This window comes from Aplidium turbinatum, chromosome 2 (genome assembly GCF_918807975.1).
Source record: "Aplidium turbinatum chromosome 2, kaAplTurb1.1, whole genome shotgun sequence".
Classification (NCBI taxonomy): domain Eukaryota; kingdom Metazoa; phylum Chordata; class Ascidiacea; order Aplousobranchia; family Polyclinidae; genus Aplidium; species Aplidium turbinatum.
This window is the reverse complement of record NC_137473.1, coordinates 649,561-677,197: the sequence shown is the minus strand read 5'-3', so window position 1 is coordinate 677,197 and position 27,637 is coordinate 649,561. Positions and strand designations below refer to the sequence as shown.

The 27,637-nt window shown below is 36.4% G+C and overlaps 3 protein-coding genes across 22 annotated transcripts in view; 2 read left to right on the top strand and 1 right to left on the bottom strand.

Annotated features, from left to right (window-relative positions):
- LOC145788218 (uncharacterized) overlaps positions 1-27,637 on the bottom strand; it is a 624,890-nt gene that overhangs the window by 211,157 nt on the left and 386,096 nt on the right. The window lies entirely within an intron of this gene.
- LOC145788223 (uncharacterized) overlaps positions 1-27,637 on the top strand; it is a 256,918-nt gene that overhangs the window by 219,121 nt on the left and 10,160 nt on the right. For 5 of the 9 annotated variants that reach the window (XM_082599950.1, XM_082599954.1, XM_082599953.1 and 2 more), the window contains 6 exons: positions 11,218-11,298; positions 13,385-13,539; positions 24,241-24,316; positions 24,871-25,022; positions 26,500-26,748; positions 27,311-27,416. In XM_082599950.1, coding sequence (XP_082456076.1) covers positions 11,218-11,298; positions 13,385-13,539; positions 24,241-24,316; positions 24,871-25,022; positions 26,500-26,554 — 519 coding nt within the window. In that variant the 3' untranslated portion in view covers positions 26,555-26,748; positions 27,311-27,416. Of the gene's footprint in view, positions 1-11,217; positions 11,299-13,384; positions 13,540-20,980; positions 21,076-24,240; positions 24,317-24,870; positions 25,023-26,499; positions 26,749-27,310; positions 27,417-27,637 lie in introns of those variants that run through there. The other 4 variants (XM_082599947.1, XM_082599949.1, XM_082599948.1 and 1 more) reach the window with 1 other exon arrangement.
- LOC145788221 (uncharacterized) overlaps positions 9,913-27,637 on the top strand; it is a 137,204-nt gene continuing 119,479 nt past the window's right edge. Inside the window, exon 1 of the mRNA XM_082599945.1 lies at positions 9,913-10,104. The gene's annotated coding sequence lies outside the window, so the exon portion shown is untranslated. The remainder of the gene's footprint in view (positions 10,105-27,637) is intronic.

Genomic DNA, 27,637 nt, shown 5'->3' with positions numbered 1-27,637 from the left:
AGCTGGTTCATAAGGTGCTTGAGGAAAGGAAGAATGAAAACTTTATGTCCTTGAAAGTTAAAAGGCTTTTAGTTGAAAAAAGAAAAGAGGAATATGAAGATGAATCACAAGATGAATGTAACAATTTTCTTTCCGAAGTTGCAAACCTCTATGAGAGATGCTTGGAGTACCTGTGCAAATGGATGAAACCAATGGAAGAGTTTGCTTGTTTCAAATGGATGACCTTGAACGAGATACCAAGTTGGAAGGATGTAGACTGTAGAGCCTTACCTAGAATATTTGATTGGTAATGGGGTTGATGTGGACGATGCAAAGTGCTTTGACCAAATCTGTAACTTGAAGCAGTTTGTGGAAAGTTACCTACAGGACGAAGAATTTATTAAATTTCCAACGCATAAGAAATGGTGCAAATATTTCGATCAGTCTACGAACATCACATGCCACTCAGAAATTTTAAGGATTGTTCAGTTTTTTTTTGCTATTACATCCCACAATGCCAATGTAGAGAGACTCTTTTCACTGATGCAAAGTTAGTGGACTAAAGAAAGAAACAAGTTGAGCGTTGCGACTATGAAAGGCATATTGACTCTTCAATATAATTTCTAAGATATGTGCTGTAGTGAATTTTTCACATTTTTGAAATCACACAAGGCGGCAAGGCCCTATTGAAGAGAACTAGATCTTCAGAAAAATATGCATGGTCAGAAGAGTAAATTTGTAGTGACTTGACTTACAAGCGTGTCTTTAATTTGTTTTAGGCATGTAATTGCTGTTCTTCCTTTTTCGGCACAACCTAATTCTCATTATTATTTTTCACTCTGAAGTTGAGATTTTTTTCAGTGACGGTCCGTAGCTATATTTAAAGAGTGCTTACCCTGCCTGGTGTAAGATTCTGCTCGTGACAGAAGACAATACTTTTCATTTCGGTAGCTGGCGCTTTAGCATGAGTAGCCTATCGTACAACGTTTGCAGCTTTAGCATTTCGGTAGCGCATATATGGTCTCATGAAAATAGTCATGCACTGTCCGGAATTTTGCCTTTTCAAATATGGTAACCCTAAAATAGAATTTTTCTTTGTCGGGATGCAAGACAAGCGCTATTGTAAAAATAACATACAGCATCTAATCCAATAAAAGGAAAAGGTGGAAAAGCCGGACTGGTTTAAGACGTAAATGTACAAGATCTTTTATGATGCATGTATCGATGAATATAATTAGGTACGGCCACCAAACTTGATAGTTGATTAGTTGAAACGAGTAGCCAAAGATGATTAGTTGAAAGAATTAGTTGTCTCCTCGTTCCTAAAACAACTGGATGGTCATTTTTGAAGCCATACAATAGGTGACGACAAGAAGTACTTTAAGATATTAACGTATGCAGTGGCAGGGCTGTAGCCTAGGCCTAGGTTATAGTTACTGGGTGCCCAGTGCTGTGTTAAGGGGGGGCCAAGGGGGGCCCGGCCCCCGGGCCCACCATCTCAGGGGGCCCAAAAATGGTAGACTTTCGCGCTTTAGTAAAGTTTTTTTTGAGTTGCTAAAGTTTACTGCGTGTAGGCTACTTGTCAATTAAGACGATTTAGGTCTAATTATACTAAAATATCTCAAAATTGGCCCCTTTACTACACTGAAACATCTCTAAAAACACCATTACTATCTTAAAAGAAAGTTAAAATGCGATAAAGTTAGTATCATGATCTGCAGAAGTGTATTTAACATAATTATAACAGGTGGGATGCAATTGAATATGTGAAAAAATAACATACAGCATCTAATCCAACAAAATAAAAAGGTGGAAAAGCCGGACTGGTTTAAGACGTAAATGTACAAGATCTTTTTTGATACATGTATCGATGAATATAATTAGGTACGGCCACCAAACTTGATAGTTGATTAGTTGAAACGAGTAGCCAAAGATGATTAGTTGAAAGAATTAGTTGTCTTCGTGTTTCTAAAACAACTGGACGGTCATTTTTGAAGCCATAGTCTGTAGCCATAGTCTGTAGGCGACAAGAAGTACTTTAAGATATTAACGTATGCAGTGACAGGGCTGTAGCCTAGGCCTAGGTTATGGTTACTGGATGCCCCAAATGATATTGCCGACGGACGGCCTACGTTTGCAAATGACGGAACAATAGTCTGACGTAGGTTCAATGTTTTGTTTCAGTTTTGAATCTTTACCAAGGCAAGTTATTTGTTTCAATAGCTTCATTTAAGTAAGATATACAATAAACCTACATCGCAATAACATACAATTCGTAAACATAGAGGAACGCAAAGGCTAAATATGCTCAGTGTTGAATAATCCTGACAAAAACAAGGCCATTGAGAGAGAAATAGCTTAATTTGCTAATCAGATTCTACAATAGCAGCTTAGGCTAGGCATAGCGAAGTAGGATATACAATAAACTTACATCGCAATAACATACAATTCGTAAACATAGAGGAACGCATAAATATGCTCTGTGTTGAATAATTCAATTCGATTAGCCAGGAACAGTGAAAGAATATTTGGTCATCGAGTCAGCTGTTCCAAACTGGAGCAAAAAAATTCTGGTCCGATATCAATCAGCTCCTCGTGCCCCAAATCAAAACACTTGAAACCTAAAAAAAACACACCACATCCAAAGAATACCAAGCCCCTTGGAAAGATTAGGTGCCCCAAAAATTAGGCTATTCTGAATTCAAAAGTACCCCCTGTCAAAGCTAATCACCGAGACGTTCTCAGCTAAACCAGAACGCATACTTAGCCTACTTTCAATTACGTAAGCTATATTGCTATATAAAGTAAGAAACAATTTTTAAATTTTAAAATCGTATCGTCGTCGTCGTGTGAGCCTTTGTGGCCGATGATCTATCCTTTTACCACCCCAGATTCATGATGTTTTTGGATTAAGCCGGAAGGCTACTACAGAGCAGCCAGTATATTATTTCATCATCCAAGACACGCAGACCTTCTACTCCATTGTAGGGTGGCAATTGACTAGTAGACCGTATGGTCGTCTCGTTGTCTCCCTGTCGGTATGGGAACTTGTGTAACTTTTGTACTGTGTATATTGCATATTTCAAACATGTACCTATGTTCCTGTTACTGACAAATAAAACATTGATTGATTGAAGATAGGGCAATCTTTGATGATGTGGTCTGCAGTCGGTTCCACAACATCACAAGTAGAAGAACAAGACATTCACCATTGGTGCATGGTTGAGCAGAAAAGCCTGACGCCCGTACGGAGACGGTTGACTTGAGGCACACCCACGGTCCCACGCCTGTCTTTGTAGTAGCCTGTTTGTAAATTGTAATGTTTTTGTAATCATGATGTCTATTCAACTTGTATACTGAAATGATTTTCAGACAGATTGATGGAATGGAGGGTATCAGCATAGGAGGTATGAACATATCCAACCTAAGGTATGCAGACGATACTGTTTTATTGGCGGAATCAACAGAAGCTCTCCAAACAATAATAGAAAAAGTGAACAATATTGGAAAGGAATATAACATGAAAATCAACATAAACAAGACGAAAACTATGATTATTACAAGAAAAGAAAATGTACCAAGTTTAAATATTACCATTGGCGGAATGCTGGTCGAACAAGTCAAAAGCTTTACCTATCTGGGACACACAATAACTGAAAATGGCAGATGCAATACGGAAATATTGAGACGAATAGAAATAGCAAGAAACAACTTCGTGAAAATGAAAAAGACATTAACAACACGCAAAATTAACATCAACACTCGAAAACGAATTGCGAAATGCTATATATGGACTACACTACTCTACAATGCAGAAACATGGACACTGTCATCACAAATGGTTAAACGACTTGAGGCATTTGAAATGTGGATTTATAGAAGAATGCTTAAAATTTCATGGAAGGATAAAATCACAAACAAAGATGTACTATCCAGAATACAAACCAACATGGAAGTTCTACAAACAATTAAATCAAGAAAATTGAAATATTTTGGCCACATGATTCGCAATAATTCTATTCAAACACAACTACTAGAAGGAAAAATGAACGGCAAACGAAATAGGGGCAGACACCAAGAGTTTGGACTAATGATATTGAAGACTGGTCAGGACTTAACTACAAAACTGCAAAAGAAAAAGCTCAAAACAGAGAAACTTGGCGTCTCATTGCCTCCAACCCTCGACGAGAGGAAGGAACTTAATGATGATGATGATGATGATAAAAAGTCAGATACAGCTTTTTGTGATCTTTACTATTACGTCATTGTATCATGTCATGCATCATCGAGTTTGTGTGTGCATAGCTTACAGCTGATTGCTGCCTTGGAAAAACAAGATCAAGCAGATACAGTAACTGGTTTTATTTGTGATATTGCATTGTTTTTGAATAATTTGTGTGTCACGGTGATCCATTTTTGGTCATATTTTCTGTGCATTTCCAATTTTTCAATTATATTAGTCATAGGTATCAAGCTGAAAGCTTTCAGACAATAGGCCTACCGGTATGTTTTTTTAAAAATTTTCCTAAGAAAATTAAAAACAATTTTAAATCACACTTGGGTAATATTTCTTCCTACTCCTAGTGAAATTTTAGTTTGAAAAGTGCTTTTATTTTAAAGATCTACATTGCTTGGCTTGTTGAGTGTTATTACACTGGCCGGTCGGACACAATTTTTGGTGCTGGCAGTTTTTGGACTGGTCTAGACTAACTTTGGGGAGCAGACTCCGAAAATGCAATCAGTTTTTCTCGATCAAGTCAACTTTTTAAGTTACAGTGATTTTGACTTTTTGCAATTGCCCTACAAAGTAGCACAAATACAATACGTTTTATTGCTGTCATTATGGGATTACAATCTTTATTATTACTCTTGCAATTCATTCTAAAACAAACAACAAAAGCAGACAATGCCAAGACAATTGTTTTCTGTGTTAAATGCTGGTAGGTGCAAATCAAGACAGAATAATGTTGCTGTTTTTCAGAAATTTGTTTGATAGTTGTCATCTTCCATCCATCAGTGTTCTTAACTGTGATAACAGTACTATTGTACTGTTGGATGTGAAATGATTGCTCTGCAAGTAGACACTTGTGAAATTAAGAGAAACTAAAATTGAAATTGTTTCATTTGAGAAGGACTTCATTCAAGCTTTACTTCAGGGCAGGTGTTGGCTAGCCAGGCTATCTAGTCTTGATCAAGTTTACTCAGTACTTGTTTTCTATTTGGAGTGTTCATTACCTGTAGGCTACCTGTTGAGTGTTCATTAAATGAACTATTTTAATTTATTTTTTTCTGGTGTAAATATGATAAAACATTTTCCTCGGCAACAAATTCTCAGCACTAAATTCTCCAGCACTGAATTTCCTTGGATTGAATTTTTGTGGCCCCAGTACTGGCATACCAGAAAGTGCAACAGTCGTAAACTTAGATTGTAAAGTACGGTAGCGTACAGAATTGCAATAACTTTATGTGAACCAAAGTTCATACTTACTTGTTTTTTATGAATATAGGCTATTAAGTTTTAGAAGACAAGCTAAAGCAATAAATTGCTTGGTTTGAGTTTAATGTTATTAAGCAGTACTAACAAAGTGAGCTGTCAAGAAAGTTGTGAAGAAAGTGAGAAATTGTCAAGTTTATTATCGTACATTTTTTGAAATTGAGTTTATCAGTTTTTATCTGTGATAATGGCACTTCTGTTGGATGTGAAATGATTGCTCTGCAAGTGGACACTTGCAAAAGTATGAGAAATTAAAATTGTTTCATTTGAGAAGGACTTCATTCAAGCTTTACTTCAAGGCAAGTGTTGGCTAGCCAGGCTCTCGAGTCTTCATCAAGTTTAGTCTGTATATACATGTTTTCTATTTGGAGTGTTCATTACCTGTGTACCTGTTGAGTGTTCATTATATGAACTATTTTAATTTTTTTTTCTGGTTTAAATACGACAATAAAACATTTCCCTCGGCAACAAATTCTCAAAGATAAAACAAAACACGCTTTACAAAGCGTGCTTATCTTGGTTACTTTAAAGTGAAGTTGGGGATCAAGATGAGTCTTGGGCTCCCCACATTGTTTGCAAAACTTGCAAAGAACATTTACGTCAATGGACAAACAAAAGAAGAAAAGGATTAAGGTTTGCTATTCCAATGGTGTGGCATGAATCAAACGATCATAATAGCGACTGCTATTTTTGTGCAGTAAACAGTACACACAAAAGGTATGAACAGGAAAAATAGGAATTCCTTGCAATATCCAAACCTACCTTCAGCAATCAGGCCAGTGGTACACAGTGAAGAACTTCTTGTTTTTGAAGGGTTGCCACAATTAAATTTACTTCCTGACAGCAAAGACGAGTAAGCTTTCACTGACAGCGATTCCACCCTTGCTAAAAGCGAATTTACTCCTGCTATTTTACCTTGTCAACTTTTTTCTCAGAGAGAACTCAATGACTTGGCGAGGGATGTAAATTTATCAAAGAAACCTTTTGAGTTACTGGCTTCAAGACTCAAAGAAAAAAATATGTTGGAACCAGGTATACTGTAATCACTTTTTATCGAAAACACCATGTCAAATTTTTTTCCTATTTTCTTCTGGAAAATGATATTGTATACTGTACCGATGTAAAAGGTTTTCTTAAAAAGCTTGGTGTGGCAGAATACAATCCTCAAGATAGGCGACGTTTTATTGATAGCTGTAAACGAAATGTAAAATGTGTTTTACTGCATAATGGAAATGTTTGTGGATCTGTACCACTTGGACAATTGGACATTCAACAAATCTCAAAGAAAAGTATAGCAAAGTCAAATTTGTTTTGGAAAAAATTTCATACTATGAAAACAATTTGGACCATTTGCATTGATTTGAAGATGGTTGGATTTCTGCTTGGAATGCAAGGTGGATACACAAAGTTTCCTTGTTTTATCAGTTTGTGGGACAGCAGAGCAAGAGATCAGCATTGGAATGTTTGTTTTGTTTGTTTGTTTATCTTTATCCTGCATTGCGGGAAAGCGGACTTGAGCGCTATGCATCGGTGTACGCCTTCCGACATACACCTGACCCACGCTGCAGCCGACAGCAATGTCTGTTTCCGGTTGTCTACTTAACTTATGACTTAAATTTGGTACTACCCATTACTCGAAATCGATCACTAGGTAGAAGCAATTATCGTAAAGTTTCTTGCCCAGAGAAACAACAGCAAGTGCGAGTGGCTGGAGTCGAACATGCAGGCTCTCGACTGCGAGCCCAACGCGCTTACCACTCGGCCACGGCTGCCGATGCAAGGTAGATGCACAAAGTTTCCTTGTTTTATCAGTTTGTGGGACAGCAGGGCAAGAGGTCAGCATTGGAATGCAAGGTGGATGCACAAAGTTTCCTTGTTTTATCAGTTTGTGGGACAGCAGAGCAAGAGATCAGCATTGGAGAATTGGCCTATGAGAAGTTAAATAATTTCAGTCAAGAAAAATGTTCAAGCTCATTCTCTGGTGGAACGATCAAAAATTGTGTTACCTCCTCTTCATGTTAAGTTGGGTATCATGAAGCAATTTGTAAAAGCACTCGATTAAAGATGGAAATTGTTTCAGATATATTTGCATAAAAGTTTCAGGATTAACAATAAAAAAGTTAAAAGCCTGCATATTTGATGGGCCCCAAATTAGAAAATTAATCGATGATCCAAACTTCCCATCTTCCGTGAAGGAACATGAACTGAGTGCCTGGGATGCTTTTGTGAAAGTTGTTAAGAGTTTTTTGGCAAATAAAAAGGCATCCAATTCCAAAGAGCTTGTGTCTAACTTATTATATATACTCAGAAGACTCCAAGATATTGGTGAACATGAGCATCAAACTTCATTTTCTGCAGTCATCTAGACTACTTTCCTGAAAATCTTGGCGATTTGAGTGACGAGCAAGGGGAGCGATTTCATCAAGACATTAGTGAGATGGAAGTCAGATATCAAGAGAGATGGGATGCTACCTGACTATTGCTGGTGTTCTAAACACGATGATGCTTTTGCGGTTCACTCTCGTGGATCTCTTAGAAGCGCAAGTTTTCAAGTTTATGGCAGACACTTAAGCAAGCTGAAGATTAAGGAGAAGTTACCATACCTATTCATCCTATGTTTGTGTGTACGTTTTAAATTTCTTTGTTGGCTTGCTGAAGTTGATTTGTGTCTTTTGACAATATATTTGACTCTTGAAAAGATTTCACATGAGCATTGGTGCATAAGTTCACTCATGCAGTGGAATCGCCGTAACTAGAAAACTAGACCTGATAGACAAAAGCTGACTGCATTTTTGAAATTAGCTGAAAACAGCTAAAATATTTTCAAACCACCACAATTTTTTTTTTGATGGCTAGTGCTATCATACGATTTAAACGTACACAACAGTAGGCTACTTTTTTTTAAGCAATTTAAAAAAATTCTCCAAAGTTTTCTGGTTTAAACTGTTGGACATGCTTTCGAACACTCCTCTCTCAAGTCTCAAGCCGAAATAATTTGTCCGTGTCCATATTCCTTGGAAGGCCAGTCGCCGATGGATGACATCAAAAGCATTTAAACTTCTTTATTAGGAAGTGCGATTATTCCTTTTGTGTGCTCTTCTGTTTTAATGAAGCCCTGCTGTGCGAAAATTGGTTCTTTGTAGTGCGATGTCTAGCACATAAGATTATGGCCTGGGATTACAGACACTGTCTTTGTTTTGATTGCATGCATCTGTCTCACCTTTGCATCATTTCGCCTTTGAACATTGCAGACAATCATGCGAAGCAAAAAAAAACATTCTCTTTGCTAACGGTACAATTATACGATTAAATGAATGAAGTATGCAAACTAGAAGCAAATCCTGATTCTTTTATCCGACTTATTCTTTTAAGCGGTATACGCTTAACCGATGTTTTTACTTAACTTTAGATCGGATTTGGTTTAGGATTTCAGGTTTTGATTCAAATAAACGATTGATACGTTTAAGCAGTATACTATTAACCGATTTCGTCTGTATAAGCAGATTGCTTGCACTTTTTTGGTGCAAATACCTTTTGCTGACTATGCGTTTTCTTAAATTTGTCTTGAGAAATGCTATGTACAATACAGCATAGCCTACTGTACCTGACCAAAGTAAATTCTTAGCTGTGGATTTGAATAGTATTATAATGAAATTTTTTGTCAGTCTAGAATCTAGATCAAGAATTTCACAAAGTGTGTCCCGTGGGAGAGGCACAAGGGTACCGTGAAAATTTATTGACTTGATTGTTGCAGCCATAGTGCAAAACTGCAAAGGAAATTAGTCTAGAAGGGAATGGCTATATTTGCTTTCATGTTATAGTAGACCAACAGTTAACTGCGTAAATCACTTGAGCATCAGACCACTCCGTCGTTGTTCGTATGAAGCAGAAAGTTTGTGATCAGCTAAATAGAAGAATTTATGTCGTCTATCATTCTTCACGTGGTGAATCTTGGTCACTGGAAACTTTCCCAAGGTAATAACGACAATCAGAAGCAGAAACTGTCGAAACTGCAGATCACAGGCCACTCCAAACATATGTCAAGCCCCGAATCATAACTATTTGTGCACAAAAGCAGGCATACCTTTTACGTGGTAGTAGAAGCAAATTTTATTGCTCTACATTGATTAAAATATATAGATAATTTATTAGTAGTAAATCATTTGTAAAAAATCAATCAAATTCGTAGTAAAACAATTTTTGCCCTTATCATGTCTTCTTGAATAAACGCTGCTTATTCTGATACAAGGTCAAGTTGCTATTTGTCATTCTGACATAATAGGCTATTATGTTGATATGTAGCTTTGATAATGGCACTAATAAAGTTCATGGTATTACAGTAGACTCAGACAGCTAAGTTTGCAGCTATTAAATTCTTAGTTCTCTGTCTGTATGTGTGTACAATGTATCTTTTTTTTAAAATAAAATTATGTATCAATGTTTTCACATGTTATCTTCAGTTCATTAAGCTGACGTTGTTCTTGGCAGCACTGCTGTTAACTGTTAAATCATGCCTAAAAGTTAAAAGAGAATAAGAAGCATGGGAAGCTGTCATTGAACTCTCCAAGGAGCTTCCCACTGTTGATTTACCAACACTACGAGATGTCCTTGCATTCTGACCTTTGTTGAAGGTGATACTGAAGTAACTTATTACTAGGGCAAGTTTTTATTGCATTAAAATCGTGAGATATTTGCACTTAAAAGAAGTTGCAGTAAAAAGTTGCATTTATGCACAAGTACATTTAAATTATTAGGGTATGAGATACTCGAAAGGTTCTGTTGTATAACAACTTAAGACTTGCAGGATGTCTGCTTTTTTCTTTCTTTTTTGTACGCTATTGAACATTTTTATGTTCTTGAGATTTGAAACCTACGTCATAGCATTTCGCTGTCAGTTCCTGCAGAGCTGTCAAATTTAACTGGTTGGGGTTGTTGAACTTCTAACTTGCAAGCCAACTGTTGCGTCATAGATAACATTGAGATACCGCTAATCTATCAGACTATCACATAGCTCTTTGTTATGCAAATCAAAGAGAATAGAACAATATATACCTTAGTGGCGAAAATGTAATTTGCGTTTTCTTGGCAACCACTAAACCAATTTGAACATAATTCAGCATAGCCCCCTTTTATGGTGTAAGGGTTTAGTTTTTGGCATTGGCCATTGTAACACTGCGACTAGAAGGCAGTGAAGTATCAGTATAAGGGATTTGATTGTATCATATTTCCGTAACAAAACTAAACTTACATCAGTTCAAACAACCAACAAAAGATTTACAAACAAACACCGTGTAAGGAGTTACGAGTTTTTGGCCGAATTTGGCATTATATATATGACCTAAAATTACTTTGATTGGCAATTTTATTATAATAAGATCAACCATTGTTTACTGCACAGCCCTCACAGGGGCATGCAATTTACCCCATTTTGTTGCCCACTTTAGCATTCCAAACGCAGCCAATGGCTTTACCATGAAATCGGTTGTTTTCATTGTTGAGATAGAGGATGGATGTGTGTCATGAAGTTTCAATTCATAATTCTAATATCTACCTTTATCCTCTCAGTCTCATCTGCTGCTGCAGCGGGCAGGACTCAAGGATATGAAGGCACTATTTGGAAAGAGAGTTTCTTTCTTGGTGATTCTTCAATGTGCAGCATTCCATAAATTTTTGTGGAATTTTTTTCTATGGATAGGTTTGGAACCAGACAATGCTGAAGCTTATTGAAAACACGTCTGTTTTAGGTTGTGCTGGTTACAACATTCTTCTCTCATCAACATCTCTCATCAACCGAGAACTGTTGGTCTTTTGATGACGCAAAACTGGTAAGCATTTTTTTGACTTGTTGAACTAATGAGGATTATGTTATTTGTTTATTGCTTTGCTTTGTAGTTCTAAGTTTGGAATGCTATTCCAGGCATTGTGGAATTTTATCTATTTCCGATCCTAGTTTATGCAACAAAGTATTATTTCTGCAAATGATTGGTTCTGGTTTGAGATACAGTATACAATTTCAATGTGATGAAATCTTTATGCGTAGCTGTCAAAGGGAGTGTTAAAATGTCACAATAAAAATAAAAAATGTCACAAAATGGCGATAAAATGAACGTTTGAAAGTCTCATCACAAGGCGGACGAAGTTACAATTATTGTCATTGTTTACGTAACTTTGTTGGAACTTTGGTAGAGACTTCATTTTATTGGATCAGTAATATGTAGAAATTTATCATTGTTTTATTTGGGCAAAAGTAAAAAGACAATGTAAAGAAGTATGGAATGGCCCGTTTCGGCGAGTCCGATTCGACGAGTTTTTGAAAGGAAAGATATCGGGTACCGTAGCCTAATTATAATTGCCGTTTTTACATCGTTTTAACGTCGCTAAACGTTGAAATCGTGCAGAATGGAATAAAAATAAAATGTTTGAACTATTAAATTAAAATTCGTCATGTCAGTTCAGTTATTTTTATTTTTGACCATCATACACGTCAACATAGCAAAGGTGTAGAAAAAGGTAGAAGCGACAAAACGCGAACGTTAAAACGTAGTTGTGACCGAAGTAAGTTATTGAGTTGAAAGAAATTTGGCACGGTTGCAACACCTTCAGAAAAATTTAAGATATGAAGGGAAAATAAAACAAAGAAAATGTTACAAAAAAAATCATGTTTATGTCTATAAGTTAGTACTTTTGAATAGTTAAAATGATTAGTTTGGATCAACAAATGTGTGACCTACAGCTTAGATTGAAAGGAAGTTATCGGGTACCGTAGCCTAGTTATCCCGACCAGCAAAAATTTGTTCCAAGAACCCAGTTAGCCTAACAGTTCATTTTTACATTGTAGTAACAGAATGAAAAGGCTAACCAAATGTGTGGCCTATCGTTTTAACGTCGCTAAACGTTGAAATCGTGTAGAAAAGAGAACTTTGCTGACTAGGATACGTTAAAACTGAAAAACATTCACAGAAGACCTACGATACGTTGCAGTTTTAAGATAATGTATTTAGACTAAAATTGCAAGTTACTCTACCATCTACTTCGAAATTTCCATACCGTATGAGATAGCCATGCGATCAGCTGCTGTTTTGCGGGCAAGAGCAACGTAGGCTTTTCTTGCTTTCGGCATTCTTTAAGTCCGTTTAAACTATCTAAATCTCTTTCGCGAAGTGTTTTATCTTTGAAACACCACTTGTCATCACCATTTTTGTTGCCCCTCAACCATAAATTTACGGGGGGTGCCGCCCCCCCCCCCCCCCCGGAAGTCGGCGCGTATGTTTCTTGCAACCCAATAACTTACTTCGGTCACAAGCACGCTTTATTGTTCGCGTTTTATCGCTTCTACCTTTTTCTACACCTTTGCTATGTGGACGTGTATTGTTTTTCATATGATGGTCAGAAATAAAAACAAGTATATAACAACTGAACTGACATGACGAATTTTAATTTAATAGTTCAAACATTTTATTTTTATTACTTTCTGCACGATTTCAACGTTTAGCGATGTTAAAACGACAATTATAATTAGGCTTTGGTACCTGATAATTTCCTTTCAAAAACTGGCCGAATAGGGCACTCGCCGAAAAAGGCTCTCGCCAAATAGGGAACTCGCCGAATCGGACTCGCCGAATAGTAGCAGACCCAAAGAAGTAAATCGAAAGTTTTTTCTGAAGCTCTATGTGCTCAGTCTTGGCTGTGGTTTGCAGGATACAGGCATTTATGATCATGGAAACCTTTATATTGTTTACATTGTTTACGCAACTTTGTTGGAACTTTGGTAGAGAGTTCATTTTATTAGATCAGTAATATGTGGAAATTTATCATTATTTTATTTGGGCAAAAGTAAAAAGACAATGTAAAGAAATAAATCGAACGTTTTTGCTGAAGCTCTATGTGCTCACTCTTGGCTGTGGTTTGCAGGATACAAGCATTTATGATCATGGAAACCTTTATAAGGAGGTGAAAGAATCTCTGGAGCTGACCAGGAATGAGTCAAGCTTGAGCAACTTGTGGAGCAAACTCGATAAGGTTGCCAAAACTTCTTCCTTTGGCTCGATCAACGATGGTGGCGGAAGGTTTGTTGATTGCTAACTTTTTTGAATGCTGCTCATTAGGGTGGTCCTTATTTTTCAATTTTGGAAAATTCAATGTCTGACCCTGCTAAAATGTGCTAGTGGGCACAAAAACACTGTGTGTAAAATATTTTTAAAAAATATTGATGTTTGGAGGTTGCCCAAGACCAATGAAAAATCACCATACACCACCCCAATAGACGGAATGTTGTTCGGTTCATCATATTGAATTTACACCATTATTTTTCATAAATGAATTTCTAACAATGCTTTCTTATTTTCTAAACAGATTGTTAAGCTAAGTAGAAAATAATGGCAAGTGCGTCTAAAAGCCGAAAACAGGTGTACCTTCTAGATCAGTGGTTCTCAACCGGGGGTCCGTGAAGCCATTTCAAGGGGTTCGTGAAAGTTTCCGAGTTTTCAGCATGATTGGTAAATGTTGAAATTTAAAAATTGTTTGTGCTTTGTTTCGGTATTAGCCTACAGTGATTCTCCAACTGTAAGTTGCAACGCACTGGTGTGTCGTTTGAAATTGCAAAGGACATTGCACAAAGGTTTGGTTTCCTAAAAAATATCATATCAATGACTTAAACCTTTTAATAAGGCAATGTTTGCTATCTCCAACTTAATTCTTTTGAAACAGCAGATTATTGTTCAATGTTTAACTTAACACAGAATGACCCGTTTCGGTGAGTCCGATTCGGTGAGTCCGATTCGGTTAGTCCGATTCGGTGAGTCCGATCCCTTAACGGGGGATTTTTTCAATTTCTTTTTTAAATTATCGGGTACCATAGCCTAAAATCATTGCCGTTTTATGGTTAGGGGTTAAGGTTAGAGGTTAGAAGTTAGGAACTCACCGAATCAGACTCACCGAATCGGACTCACCGAATAGTAGCAGACCCAACTTAACATATAGCTGATAGCATATACAGTAGTGCCAACATATAGTTCATAAGTCATAACATAGTTTCGTCAATCTCATCAATCGTCAAGTGTGTTGCGCCAACTCGCATGGGTGAGCTTATTGAAGCCGCTGAGCGCAATGCAGGTTTACAAAAGGTCAATAACTATTGTAAGAATGGGTGAACTAGGCTACGGTACTGTAAGAATGAAGAATCTACGTAAAAGCCTGGATTCTTGCTCCACTTGCCGTTAAAGCTCCCAACAGTGACCTGTGTGTTTTGAAGAGCTTGGTTGATGATAAGTGCATCAATAAAGGCATCTCAATGGTGACAGCTAAGAAGGTGGCTGCTCATTTATGGTATTTATCGGAAGAGTTAGTGGATCTTTCCCTGCTGGATGATGACATTCCAACAGATATGAAAGATGAGATGGTGCAAGCAATGTCTAGCAATGCAGGAGAAGGCCTGGTAAAACAGGTTACATTAGTATTTGGTAACTTTAAAGGGAAAATGTTATCATCATTCTTCACAACTAACACAATGTAACACATGGTCACTCTTCAAGAAACTGAACATTCCAGACTCTTTCCTTCCAGCAACAGAGTGGGAGAAAGATGGAAATTTTCAAACTGCTAAAGCATCAGTAAAGTCTCTGGCTGTTACAAACGAACATGCTGAAAGAGGAGTTGCTCTTGTACAAGATTGCTCTGGACGTTTCACAAAAAATAAAGAACAATTACAATTCCTCCTGCAAGTCGTTTCTGATCACCGTAAGAAATATCCACAAACCCTCAAAAATACTTTAATGCAACAATGATTGGTTGGTCACCACCATGACACTCTTGTTTGGCATATTGAATATACTGTACTGTCTAACTAAGGACATGGACATTGTACAGTATAATATCCTAAATTAAGGGTATTAGAAATATAGAATATCGGTATATAATATAACTATATCAAAATATAGTTATTACTATCTGAATTCTTAAAGGGGCAGTAAACCCCAAACCATACTTTTCGATTTTTTTGTTTGTAAGTGCTCTAGACATGTATAATAAGTAGTTGTCGTTGAAATTTTCCCTTAATTTCATTGCGTTTCCTTTGTAGGGCCGTTTTAGTTAGCCCTTAGTTTCAGAGCGACGCGTGCTCACTGAACCGTGCGATAATCACGTGTGACGTCATGAGAGTACTAGCCGATCTTATGTTCGCGCAAGAATGCATTGTATGCAATTGTTCTGCAGACGTTGAATCAATGTAAAAAAGCGACTGATTTGTTATCTGGGTATGTTCACACTGAAACGACCATTTATTAGGTTTAAATGAAGTAAGAGACGAAGTACATCTGCAAAACACAAGCCAACAATATAAAACGAACCAATTAAATCAGTCTCACACGATCAGAACTTAAAGTAACAAAAGTCCCTTTAACTGAACACAGCAAGAAAAGCTCTTATGAAAATGGGCTTGCAGAGAAAACAATCAATGGAAAGATGCAGTGTATGCAAGTGTTCATAGTGTCGTTTCCAACAAATACAATGAACTACATGTATTTATGTCGATTGTAAGCGGCTTAGTAGTTGATAAAATGAACACTGAAAGTAACTACCTTTCGACAAGTACCATATTAGTTTGTAAAGAACTAGGTCAAGAAGATTCTTAAGACCTCTAGTAAAGCTTACTGTACTGTCTGTACATGTTCAAAATCCACTCTCTCTGTGCACACGGAAAAGCTTTTTTCAAAGCAGACTTTGAATTCTGACTTTTTATTTCAAATCAGGATATTTAAATCCAACGTATTCGCCGCTATCTTGATTTGAAAATTTCGATCTAATTGCCGAAACGACGCATGACGGCAGAGGCACACGGATTGAACGTCCAAGGTAATCCCAGATCCAGCAAACAAACTGTCTATAGGCAATGTGCCTATAACGTCTGTAAAAACAACTTTTGGCTACATTTACTCTTGTTACGGTAACTCCTTCAAATTCAAAACAACTTTTTAAATGGCCGCGAGTGTTGTATGTGCCGATTCGATGGGAGACGGCCATGGCCGCAAATTTTTTTTTGACTTGGCAATGGGAAGCATGTACATTGTACACTGTACAGCCAAATACAACTTGTATTGCTTCAGTGAAATTGTTTTCAGTGAAATAGCTTAGCATCAATAAATCATCATTAGGCCTACGTTGTTGCTTTCTGGGCGAAGTTGGCCTGTTTACGAGCAGTTTTGAGAAAAGTACACATAATAGCAAATCAGTCGCTTTTTTACATTGATTCAACGTCTGCAGACGTTGAATCAATGTAAAAAGCGACTGATTTGTTATCTGGGTATGTTCACACTGAAACGACCATTTATTAGGTTTAAATGAAGTAAGAGACGAAGTACATCTGCAAAACACAAGCCAACAATATAAAACGAACCAATTAAATCAGTCTCACACGATCAGAACTTAGAGTAACAAAAGTCCCTTTAACTGAACACAGCAAGAAAAGCTCTTATGAAAATGGGCTTGCAGAGAAAACAATCAATGGAAAGCGCGCCGAGCAGAGAAACTATAACGTACAAACACACGTAAAATAAACGTAAATTTGTTATAAGACACACTGGCTTTTCAATGAGTCATGTAAAAGAAGCTGGATTTGCTAGCTAAAGTATAAAATGTACTGGCTGAAGTCCATACCTGAAGAAGTTGCAAATTCACTATTTTATTCAATCTTGTGTCCATTCAGTGCTGTGCTTCCCACAATGTCCAGGAGAATCTACCCTTCCATCTCCTGCTAACATGAGGTCAATACCATCACCTTCCAATTGTTGACGTACAGTGTTCTGGTCAATGACATATTAAAAATTCTTATCAATGACACTATTTTAAAGAAAAGATTGAGCGCTTCCGTTTACAGTATGTGTGTGTTTCCATACATCAGGAAGCATTCATAAAATATCTATAACAGATATATCATTGTTTACAAACTTCTATTTGAATAAGTTTATACTGATGAAGCTACACTTGTGTGGCGAAAGCTCTGTATTTAAATAAACCGATTCTTCTGATTTGGTGTGATATTGTTTACTTTATTTAAAATGTTTTGTCACACCGTGCATCCCAGTGGATCATCAGTTAAATTATAGGAAAATTTGATGAAAAGTTTAGGAACGAAGTTTTGTTTTGGAATGTTACAAACTTACCCCAGCTTTTCACTACGTTCATTGGTAGACACCTCCGAAATTGTATTTATTGAGAAATTTGGATAGTGCATTTCATTATCTTCAAAAGATATGTCTTGCAAAGCCATTCTTGCTTTTTTGGGAGTGGAAGTAAGGTAATCTGATGGAATTCATTTTCTTTCTTGCAAGTTGCAGGTCACACCTACAGATTGTGTTAATACCAGGGCATTAGCCTGAGTTGCTGCAATAAACATATTCCAAATCAAGCAAAGCAACTTTTACAGTATTATTTGGCATCACTTCTCTTTCCAAAGCTATTAAAATGTACACTACTGTTATTTCATAATATGTTATATTATAGAGTCAAAGTTTCTTACCTTTTGCTGCACTCATTGGCTTCAAGGCAGCTTGGCATCCTTTTGATGAACAAGCACGGAAATCTAACACGTCATATTGTGTTACAGCATCACTCACAAGTAACCATTTCTGTTTGGCATGACTTCGGCTTTTTTAAAAAAATTTCTCTCGATCTTTTCAGGGTACGAATTGAGGGTAGGAATTGTTCAGGGTACGAATTTGGGTGCATCCCTAGCCAGTAACTGAAAAAGAAAACAACAATGTATATATGAAGGAACATTTTTTGTTAATGCATTTGGTGAATTATACATGGGACGTTCTAAAAGCGCATGTAGCTGGGAATCACTATACCAGCAGGCAGCATACATATTGTAAACTTATGGAAAACAATTTCTCAAGGATGCTATTCGCTACTTATGTACGGTACTTTATAACAAACATGTAGTAATATAATTGTTAGCTTAAAATTACCTCAAGAACTTGCCGCTTCCTAGCAGCCGGTCGCATGGATAAAGTGGAATTTTGTTGTGGAGTTATCTCTCCACTGGACTTTGAATCCAACGGTTGCAAAGTTGTTGAAATGTTTTTGTTGGGAAAAATTGAAGGGCATGCATTAAGGTTTAAATTGAGACGTGTGGCATGACCCATGTCAAATTGAAAAAGATTTTGAAAATCTGTTTCCTTGAAATGGAGTCGCCATATTGTGCTGGACTCTGTTGATCCTGGCCACACTCTTGTGGTGTTTACAGACTTGTTCCATTTCTTTTTTATGGTACGATTTTTTGGAAAATGGAACAAAGAAATTTTATCAGTAGCCTAGAAGAACTGCCAGATGAACAGTTATAAACGGTACAACACACCGATTTGGCATGATGAGTACCAAATTGTAACAGGTTTAACTTAGCTTACTCACACAGCACTGGGGAAGAATGCATATTGAGATATAGGCCTACTTGTCTAGCCAATACACAATCACAAATTGAAATACATGAGTAAATACTGAGACTGGTAGGTAGGCCTATTGTGCACACAGCACAGGAAACAGCACTGACTAATCATGAAGTAAAAAATAAATGCAAATCTCTGCAACCCTTGACTGTCTAAATCTGCTGTTAAATACCATCAAAACTATGCAAACACTGCAAGGTCTAGCCCAAAATGTTTAGGTTAAACGTCCAATAAAAAGTTTAGTGTAGTCTGTAAAATCATGTAAGCTAGCACCAAGGCTACAATAAACTAAATCTGAACTTCAATTGTAACTTGGAATAATCTTATCCACTGCTGCAAACGCATGCCACACCTAAAACAAGCAAAATATTTGTCCAGCAGTACTCTCATGACGTCACCCGAGAAAAATTTTTATTTCGACAACAGTTCGCGCGGTGTGTGTTCGAATTACAAAACCAAAACTTTGTTTTAAGATTGCGTGAGAACAAATGAGTATTTTTTCATAAAAACAAGTGCAACGTGTTTTTGAATATCCCCTTTATGTATTTCAACTCTCAATTTGCATTTGAAAATGGGGTTGTCTGCCCCTTTAACAGCCTGTTTCACCTCAAACGGATCATCAGAAGGGTCTTATTCAAATAGAATCTATAACTATAACTATGTAACCTATTCTATTTGAATAAGACCTTCTGATGATCCGTTAGGTGAAACAATTTGTAAAGGCTTCAGATAGTAATAACTACATTTGATTTAATTCGCTCTGCTTTGCCTTTTTGCTTGGCATTGAGCACTTTTTGTAGTATTAATAGTTTTCATTGTTTTACTATAACTATGTATATATTTTATAGGTATATAATTATATATGTTTATAGGTATATTAATATATATTATTTATAGGTATACATAACTATATATGTTATTTTCTGTGTTATCAGTATGATTTCTAGACTGAACAAAAACCTGTTAAACACAGTATAGTCAATCAATAAGTATTTTGTGTTACTCTGTGATGGTTGATGTTCTTTTGATAAAAATCTATGACGCTAGAACTTTAAAGCATCAACTTATTAATGTCCTTCGCCAAGCTTGGCCCCCTCACAGTAAATAAAGAGATGCTAAAGTTCAAAATGTTGAATCAGAACAGGTTATGTGACCAGCCAGGCATATTTATTTCCCAGAATTTGCTACTTTCCGTTCATCGTTAGCACAGATAGCATGGACTGATGACTGCTATACAATCATGGAATGATGTAAAAAACACTAATTGTGCTCTATTTCTTTGACATCTAGTACCGGTATATGCACATTTTTTGCTATAAATTTCAAATTTCAACGGCTCTGGGCTACCACTATATGTACATATATTCTTTTCATATTTTACACAGAGTGTTTTTTAGCCAATGAGAACATTTTGGCATGGTCAGACTTAAAACTTTTACAAAAAAAAATTTACCCTCAAATAAGGACCACCCTACTGCTCATTGCTTACCTTTTTATATAGGCCATGAAATCTGACATGGTCTGTATCCACGTACAGTTTAGTTGTGCGTGTTGCAAATACATCGGTAGTTATGATGTGTGGACATACCATTATTATGCATTGTTTATTTACACTTTTGTTTTAATACACTTTGTATTGTTTCACATGGATGTAGGGAAGGCGAGATTGAGCCATCATGAATCAACACCTTACAATAGCCAATCAGCAGACAATTTTCAAACCTTAATAGTTTAAAATTAATATCACGTTTACAGAGATATATCACTCATAATGGAATAGTTTTTTAGGAGTCTGGAAAAAGCTAATTATTTTCTTTTTAAAAAAGTTGCCAGCGATCTTGTCATCGTCTGCTGTCGTGTTAACTCTATCTTTTATTGCCAGTAGAATCAAGCATCCGGTCATCAGCAATAGTATTTTCGACAAAGCGAATTTCATAATATTCAAAAGTGCAACACCTTTAATGATAAATTGGTTAAGCATTTTGAAATGCCGTTGTGTAATACCAGCTTGTCATAAATCTATTTGTAGAGACTCATGCCAATGGAGAGCTTATATTTTCTGAATCAGAAAAAACAGCAGTTTTATGCAGCAATTGATGAAGAAAATCACTCTCCCTTCCAACCAGCTGCACCGGTATGTGACAACTCTTGAGACTAGTAAAGGTGGGGTGTACTGAAAACTTGTGGCAAATATTTTTATTGGGCGATGTCTTTTTCAAAGCCAATTAATTTCAGGTTAATGCTTCACTCACTTTAAAAGTTTAAAACTTCTTCTGTTTTTTGCTGCTTGTGTACACCATGTACAGTATTTATTTTTAATAATTTTTAAGTATATCGGGCGAAATAATTGAATATTAATGCAGTGTGTTGTGTGATTATGTAATATATGTTACTACAACAAAACCAAAGTGTCATCTTATGCAAGATTGCATTCCTACTCTTGCCATAGCAGTGAAAAAATGCTTCAATATCATCAGTTTTTGCTTGCCAAGCAAGTATAGGGTTGCCATGTGTTTGTTCATTATCTTACCGGACTCCGCCATCCTTTCCCCAAAAGCACAAATAGTAGGCCTAGTCACATCAGGTTGTATTGTTGTTGGTAAAATTAGAAAATTTTCCAATTCAAAAAATAAACAAAGTTCTTCTCCTTAAAATATTTCTACTTGGCAACTCTGAGCTCGCTACAATTTTCTATGTCCAGTTTTAGTAGTAGTCCAGTTTTAATCTGGTGATGTCCCCGTTTCCGAGGGTGGCCGGATTCACCTTCATATGCCGCAATTGCCTTCTCACCCTGCCTCCACATCGATCTGTCTAACGCATCCTCTCTTGTCAATCCCACCTTGCTGCTTTCTTCCTCTACTTGTCTTTTTAATTTAGTTGTCACATTTAAGTTATTTATTACTAATAGACTGCGCGGCATGCAGCGCAAAAAATATTATATGTTGCACAAGCACACACGCTGATTGTCATTGCAGTTTCCAGTATTGAGGTTTTCCCACAGAACTGGTATAGGAGTTGTGGGGTCTGCTACTATTCGACTAGTCCGATTGGGCTAGTCCGATTCGGCTAGTCCAATTCGGCTATTTCCCTTTCGGCTACAGCCCGATTTGGCTAGTCCGATTGGGCTAGTTCCCTATTTGGTTACAGTCTTTATCAGTTAGTTCCCTATTCGGCAATTTTTTGAAAATCCAACGATAATCCTTCTGTAATCCAACAAAATCCTTCTGTAAATCCAACGATGTCTTCTGTTTATTTAGAGAATTTTGTATTTTATTCCACAATATGGTTTCTTTTGCATTGCGACAAAGAAAAACAAATTGAAATGAAATTTAGCGAAAAATGTTTGAACTATTAAATTGAACTGTTTGCTCACATAAAATCGACAAAGATGCCTTCTGTTTATATAGAGAATGTTGTATTTTATTCCACAATATATTTTCTTTTATAGTTGAAATTATCGAAGCTTTAGATGAGTGGGGTTTACACCTAACCACTGAGATCTAAAAGCATATTTATGACACCGAAAACATCCCTAGTGATATGGTAGGATCCATATTCATAACTTTACCAAAGAAAACCGTCGAGCAACAGAATGCTCACTCCACAGAACAATTAGCCTTGTGAATTATTTAACAAAGATCTTACTCCGAATCATGATGATGAGATTGAGACCAAAACTAAAATCGGAAATTTCAACAGCACATTTTGGAATTGTTCCAAACAAAGGGACCACAAAAGGAATTTTTACATTAAAAATGATAACAGAGAGATGTATGTCCGATTCTTCTGTGTATGTATATATTTAGAGAAATTTGTATTTTATTCTACAATATCGTTTCTTTTGCATTCTTGCATTTTATCCAGTGTTTACCTTTGAGTGCCTTCCCAGACGGCAAAATCGATCATTTTTAAAAATGACGAATTTTGTTGTCTGGGTTCGTTCAAAATATGTTTTTTACATCAAAACAACATTTTTCATGATTAACAATAGAAGTTAATGAGATAAACAGAAGTATTTTGTTAGTTGTTCGAGTGTGTTATTGTTCAAAATACATGTAAAAACTTACATACGTGTTATTAATTACGGTGATAGCATAAATTTGATGCTCTAAAACAAAGCTATATATTATCATATATAGTATAGTCAAACTGGCAAATGAGCGGACGGACAGTTTTTTACGATAATGCGCGGTTCATAAATTTAGAGTATTAACCGGCGGTAAGTATTAACCGGCGATTCAATTCGATAATATCAAACCTCCATCTTTACACTCTGACTACAAAAAAAAATTAGGCCTATATCACGTGAAAGTTACGAGTAATTAAGCATTGATTTCAACGACCTAACTTTTGGGCAAAATCAACTTTACGACCGGTTTTGCGAACTTTGATCTTCCGCTTTGCAAGGCAACTTGATAGTTACTTTGAACTTTAGTCCAACCTAGAGTGGTTTCACTTTAACTTGAATAAAAAAATGTCTACTTTCTGGCTTTCTTTCCCAATTAAAATCATTAATCAGCGAATTCGAAAAGGTTTTCCAGAATTTCGTTATTGCTTTGTGACACGCATTTCTGTTGTAAACAACTTTCCACTTTTTTCTCCGCTATTCTCTTTTAAATACTGGCGCGCGGTAATTAGGAGTAGTAATTACGCAATTCATTATGACGCAACCAAAGGCTTCAATTTATCACATGGCTCACCCAGACAGTAAGATCCGCCATTTTTACATTGATTTAACGTCTGCAGACGTTGAATCGTTGTAAAAATGACGGATTTTGCCGTTTGAGAAGGCACTCAAAGGCAAAAAAAACGATAAATTGTGGAATAAAATACAAAATCTCTAAATAAACAAAAAACGTCGTTGGATTTAGAATTTTGTAATAGTTGCGGATTCTAATATATTCTAAGTTTACATGCAGACGGCGACGCAGGATGCATGTCAATTTTATCTGAGCAAACATTAACAGTTCAAAAATAAATTTAATTCGCTTTTTAGTTTTAAGATCTCAATGGTTAGGTCTAAACCCCACTCATCCAAAGCTTCGATAATTTGCAACCAATGGCTTTAAATCACAGAGGCATGCAATTTTCCCCATTTTGTTGCCCACTTTACCATTCCAAATGCAGCCAATGGCTTTACCATGAAATCGGTTGTTTCCATCATTGAGATTGGGGATAGATGAGTGTCATGAAGTTTCAATTCATATTCTAATATCTACCTTCATCCTCTCAGTCTCATCTGATGCTGCTGCGGCGGGCAGGACTTTTTCTATGGATAGATTTGGAACCAGACAATGCTGAAGCTTATTGAAAACACGTCTGTTTTAGGTTGTGCTGGTTACAACATTCTTCTCCCATCAACATATCAACCGAGAACTGTTGGTCTTTTGATGACGCAAAACTGGTAAGCATTTCTTTGACTTGTTGAAGTAATGAGGATTATGTGATTTGTTTATTGCTTTGTAGTGCTAAGTTTGGAATGCTAATCCAGGCATTGTGGAATTTTATCTATTCCCGATCCTAGTTTATGCAACAAAGTAATATTTCCGCAAATGATTAGTTCTGGTTTGAGATATACGATTTCAATGTGATGAAATTTTTATGCGATTATCCAGTAGGCCTAAACATACAATTAATTTGATTTGATTCAATTTGTGAAATTTCTAGAAATTAACTGTCAAAGGGAGTGTAAAAATGTCACAATAAAAATAAAAAATGTCACAAAATGGCGATAAAATGAACGTTTGAAAGTGTCATCACAAGGCGGATGAAGTTACAATCATTGTCATTGTTTACGCAACTTTGTTGGAACTTTGGTAGAGAGTTCATTTTATTGGATCAGTAATATGTAGAAATTTATCATTATTTTATTTGGGCAAAAGTAAAAGACAATGCAAAGAAATAAATCGAACGTTTTTTCTGAAGCTCTATGTGCTCACTCTTGGCTGTGGTTTGCAGGATACAAGCATTTATGATCATGGAAACCTTTATAAGGAAGTGAAAGAATCTCTGGAGCTGACCAGGAATGAGTCAAGCTTGAGCAACTTGTGGAGCAAACTCGATAAGGCCAAAACTTCTTCCTTTGGCTCGATCAACGATGGTGGCGGAAGGTTTGTTGATTGCTAACTTTTTTGAATGCTCATTGCTCACCTTTTTATATAGGCCATGAAATCTGACATGGTTTGTATCCACGTACAGTTTAGTTGTGCGTGTTGCAAATATATCAGTAATTGTGATGTGCGGACATACCGTTATTATACTTTGTTTATATTAAACATGTTTCCTAATAATAAAAAGTGTTTTCCGAGTACACACTGCATATGGTCTGCACAACAATAATTTGAGAACAGAGATGTGAAAGTAAAGTCCGTTACATGAAAACCCAGTGACTGATCTTTCTAGCATTTTGGTCATTTTTGATCTTTCCTATATGGTCTCCTGACGAAGACTGGTAGCATGATTAAAATAATAAAAAAACAGACCGACTGTTCGAAATTATTTGACTAATTTGAAATAAACAGATTATACAAATACAAACCAACATATCCTGTGCAATATAAACAGATTTATCTTTGGACTCAAATTGTTAGAATATTAATATATCAAAAATATTAGTAACAACATTTTGAACACTGACGCATTTTCATAGTCTCCAGTATAAACTAACAGCTATCTGAAGGAATATTAATATTGCAGTAAAGCCTACTGTACTGCTATTTTGCATTCATCAAATGCTGGCATTTGCACAACAATCTAACCTCTTAGTGTTATTTATTAAATAAGAATCGATTTCGCTATAGTAATAGCATCTTCAGCTAGCACATGTAAAAAAGAAAATTTGAAAAATACGTAAAATGAACAAATAAAGCAAACTCCGATGTTATCAACACGCATAAAAATTATATTTTAAATAGATGGTTACATAATGTTAAAATCAAAACCTGCAAGCCTAAATCTTAACTGGTGTTCTCCCACGATTTCCAACAATATACTGGTACAAACCTCAAGAAATACATTAACCTTATCATCCATCTAGTAAATTACAACAGTTTTAGAAGGCGAATACAAAGAAAAACGCAATTTAGTTTCAGTCCATTGCCGTAAGCTTACATTGATAAAACGTCAATAAAGAATAAGTGTGAATGGGCATCCATCTAGTAAATTACAACAGTTCAACCAGACGAATACAAAGAAAACCGCAATTTAATTTCAGTCCATTGCCATAAGCTTACATAGACAAAGCGTCAAAAATGAATAAGTGTGAATGGGCATAGTTGAAGAATCTATACCACGGGGGTCGGAGGTTGCTGATGACATGGGATTTAAGTGGTTGGTCGAATCAATTTCTGTATGTTTATGGTGGCTTTGATTGTATGTAACCATTTATCTTACTGTATAATTTAGCCTACTGTATATAACTTATATATTATGTCACAAAACTGGAACGAATTTATATTTAACGACCAGTCCTGAGACAGAATTAACATGTTCCAGGTTAAATTCGCCATCGATTTGAATGTTGTTTATAAATGTAATGGACATGTTTCGTTCGTTTACGTTGATCTGACGTTATGTTTGATACCTCAGGAGCGAACATGAAGAACTTCAAATCCAACTGGAGAATCGACCAATCAACACTTGAAAACTCAGCTGGATGATGCCGCAGGTCTTGATGGAGATGCTGAGAGTTTCAAATCCAACTAAAGAATCGACGAATCAACACTTGAAGACTCAACTGGATGATGCCACAGGTCCTAATGGAGATGCGGAGAGTTTCAAAGCCAACTGGAGAATCGACAAATCAACACTTGAAGACTCAGCTGGATGATGCCACAGGTCCTAATGGAGATGCTGAGAGTTTTTTTTTAACTTTTTTTGACTGTCATCTGTTTCACGCTACACCTTGTCCGGTGACTCATGACGCAACAGAAGCAGCGCGCCATCGACCTCCCGCCATGTTAATGACCAGTCTGTGTTCTTGTTGCTTGTGTTAAATAATCACGTTTCGTTTTCTGTCATTTTTCACTTGATAATCTCATCCAATTTTTTGTCATGTTCTTTCTTCGGTAGGCACCCAGCACTTTATTACCCGACAATTGCTACATTATTTCGGTGTTCTTAGTTTTACCGGTTTTACTTCATGATCTGTTTTTGTATTGTCTTTTTCCTTCGTAATATACCTTTTGCTAAGCACCAAGCAGGGGACTGTGAATACTATTTTTTAAAGACTTTGGTATGACCTGACCGTGTGTTGAACCGATGAGCTACTGACTGCCAAGCTAAGTGCTTATACACATTTCGCTAGTTAGTTTATATTCAGTTTCGACTACTAAGTATTCTAGAATGCATGTGAGTCATGAATGTTACCTGATGATTTGTCTGGTCACATTTTTTTCAGAAACCTATGATAGAGCTCGAGAGAAAGAAAGAGCTTCACTTGACAAATCGGACATCAATAGTACTGCCACTGAAAACGAATTGGTGGATTTACCAAAGAAGCGAAAGTAAGAAATCTAATTTGTTTGATCGTATTTATTGGAGGTTCGGTCAATATTTTAACGACCGAAAAGTCTCAGCGAAAAACAAAACCCAGCATCATAACGGAATAAATGGTCAGGGTTTATGAAAGGCGGTATGCAGTTGAAACAATCTACTGAGCTGCGAGAAGTTGCAACAATTTAGTGTCGTTAGATGGTCCCACAATAGCATGTGACAGTGACAATCC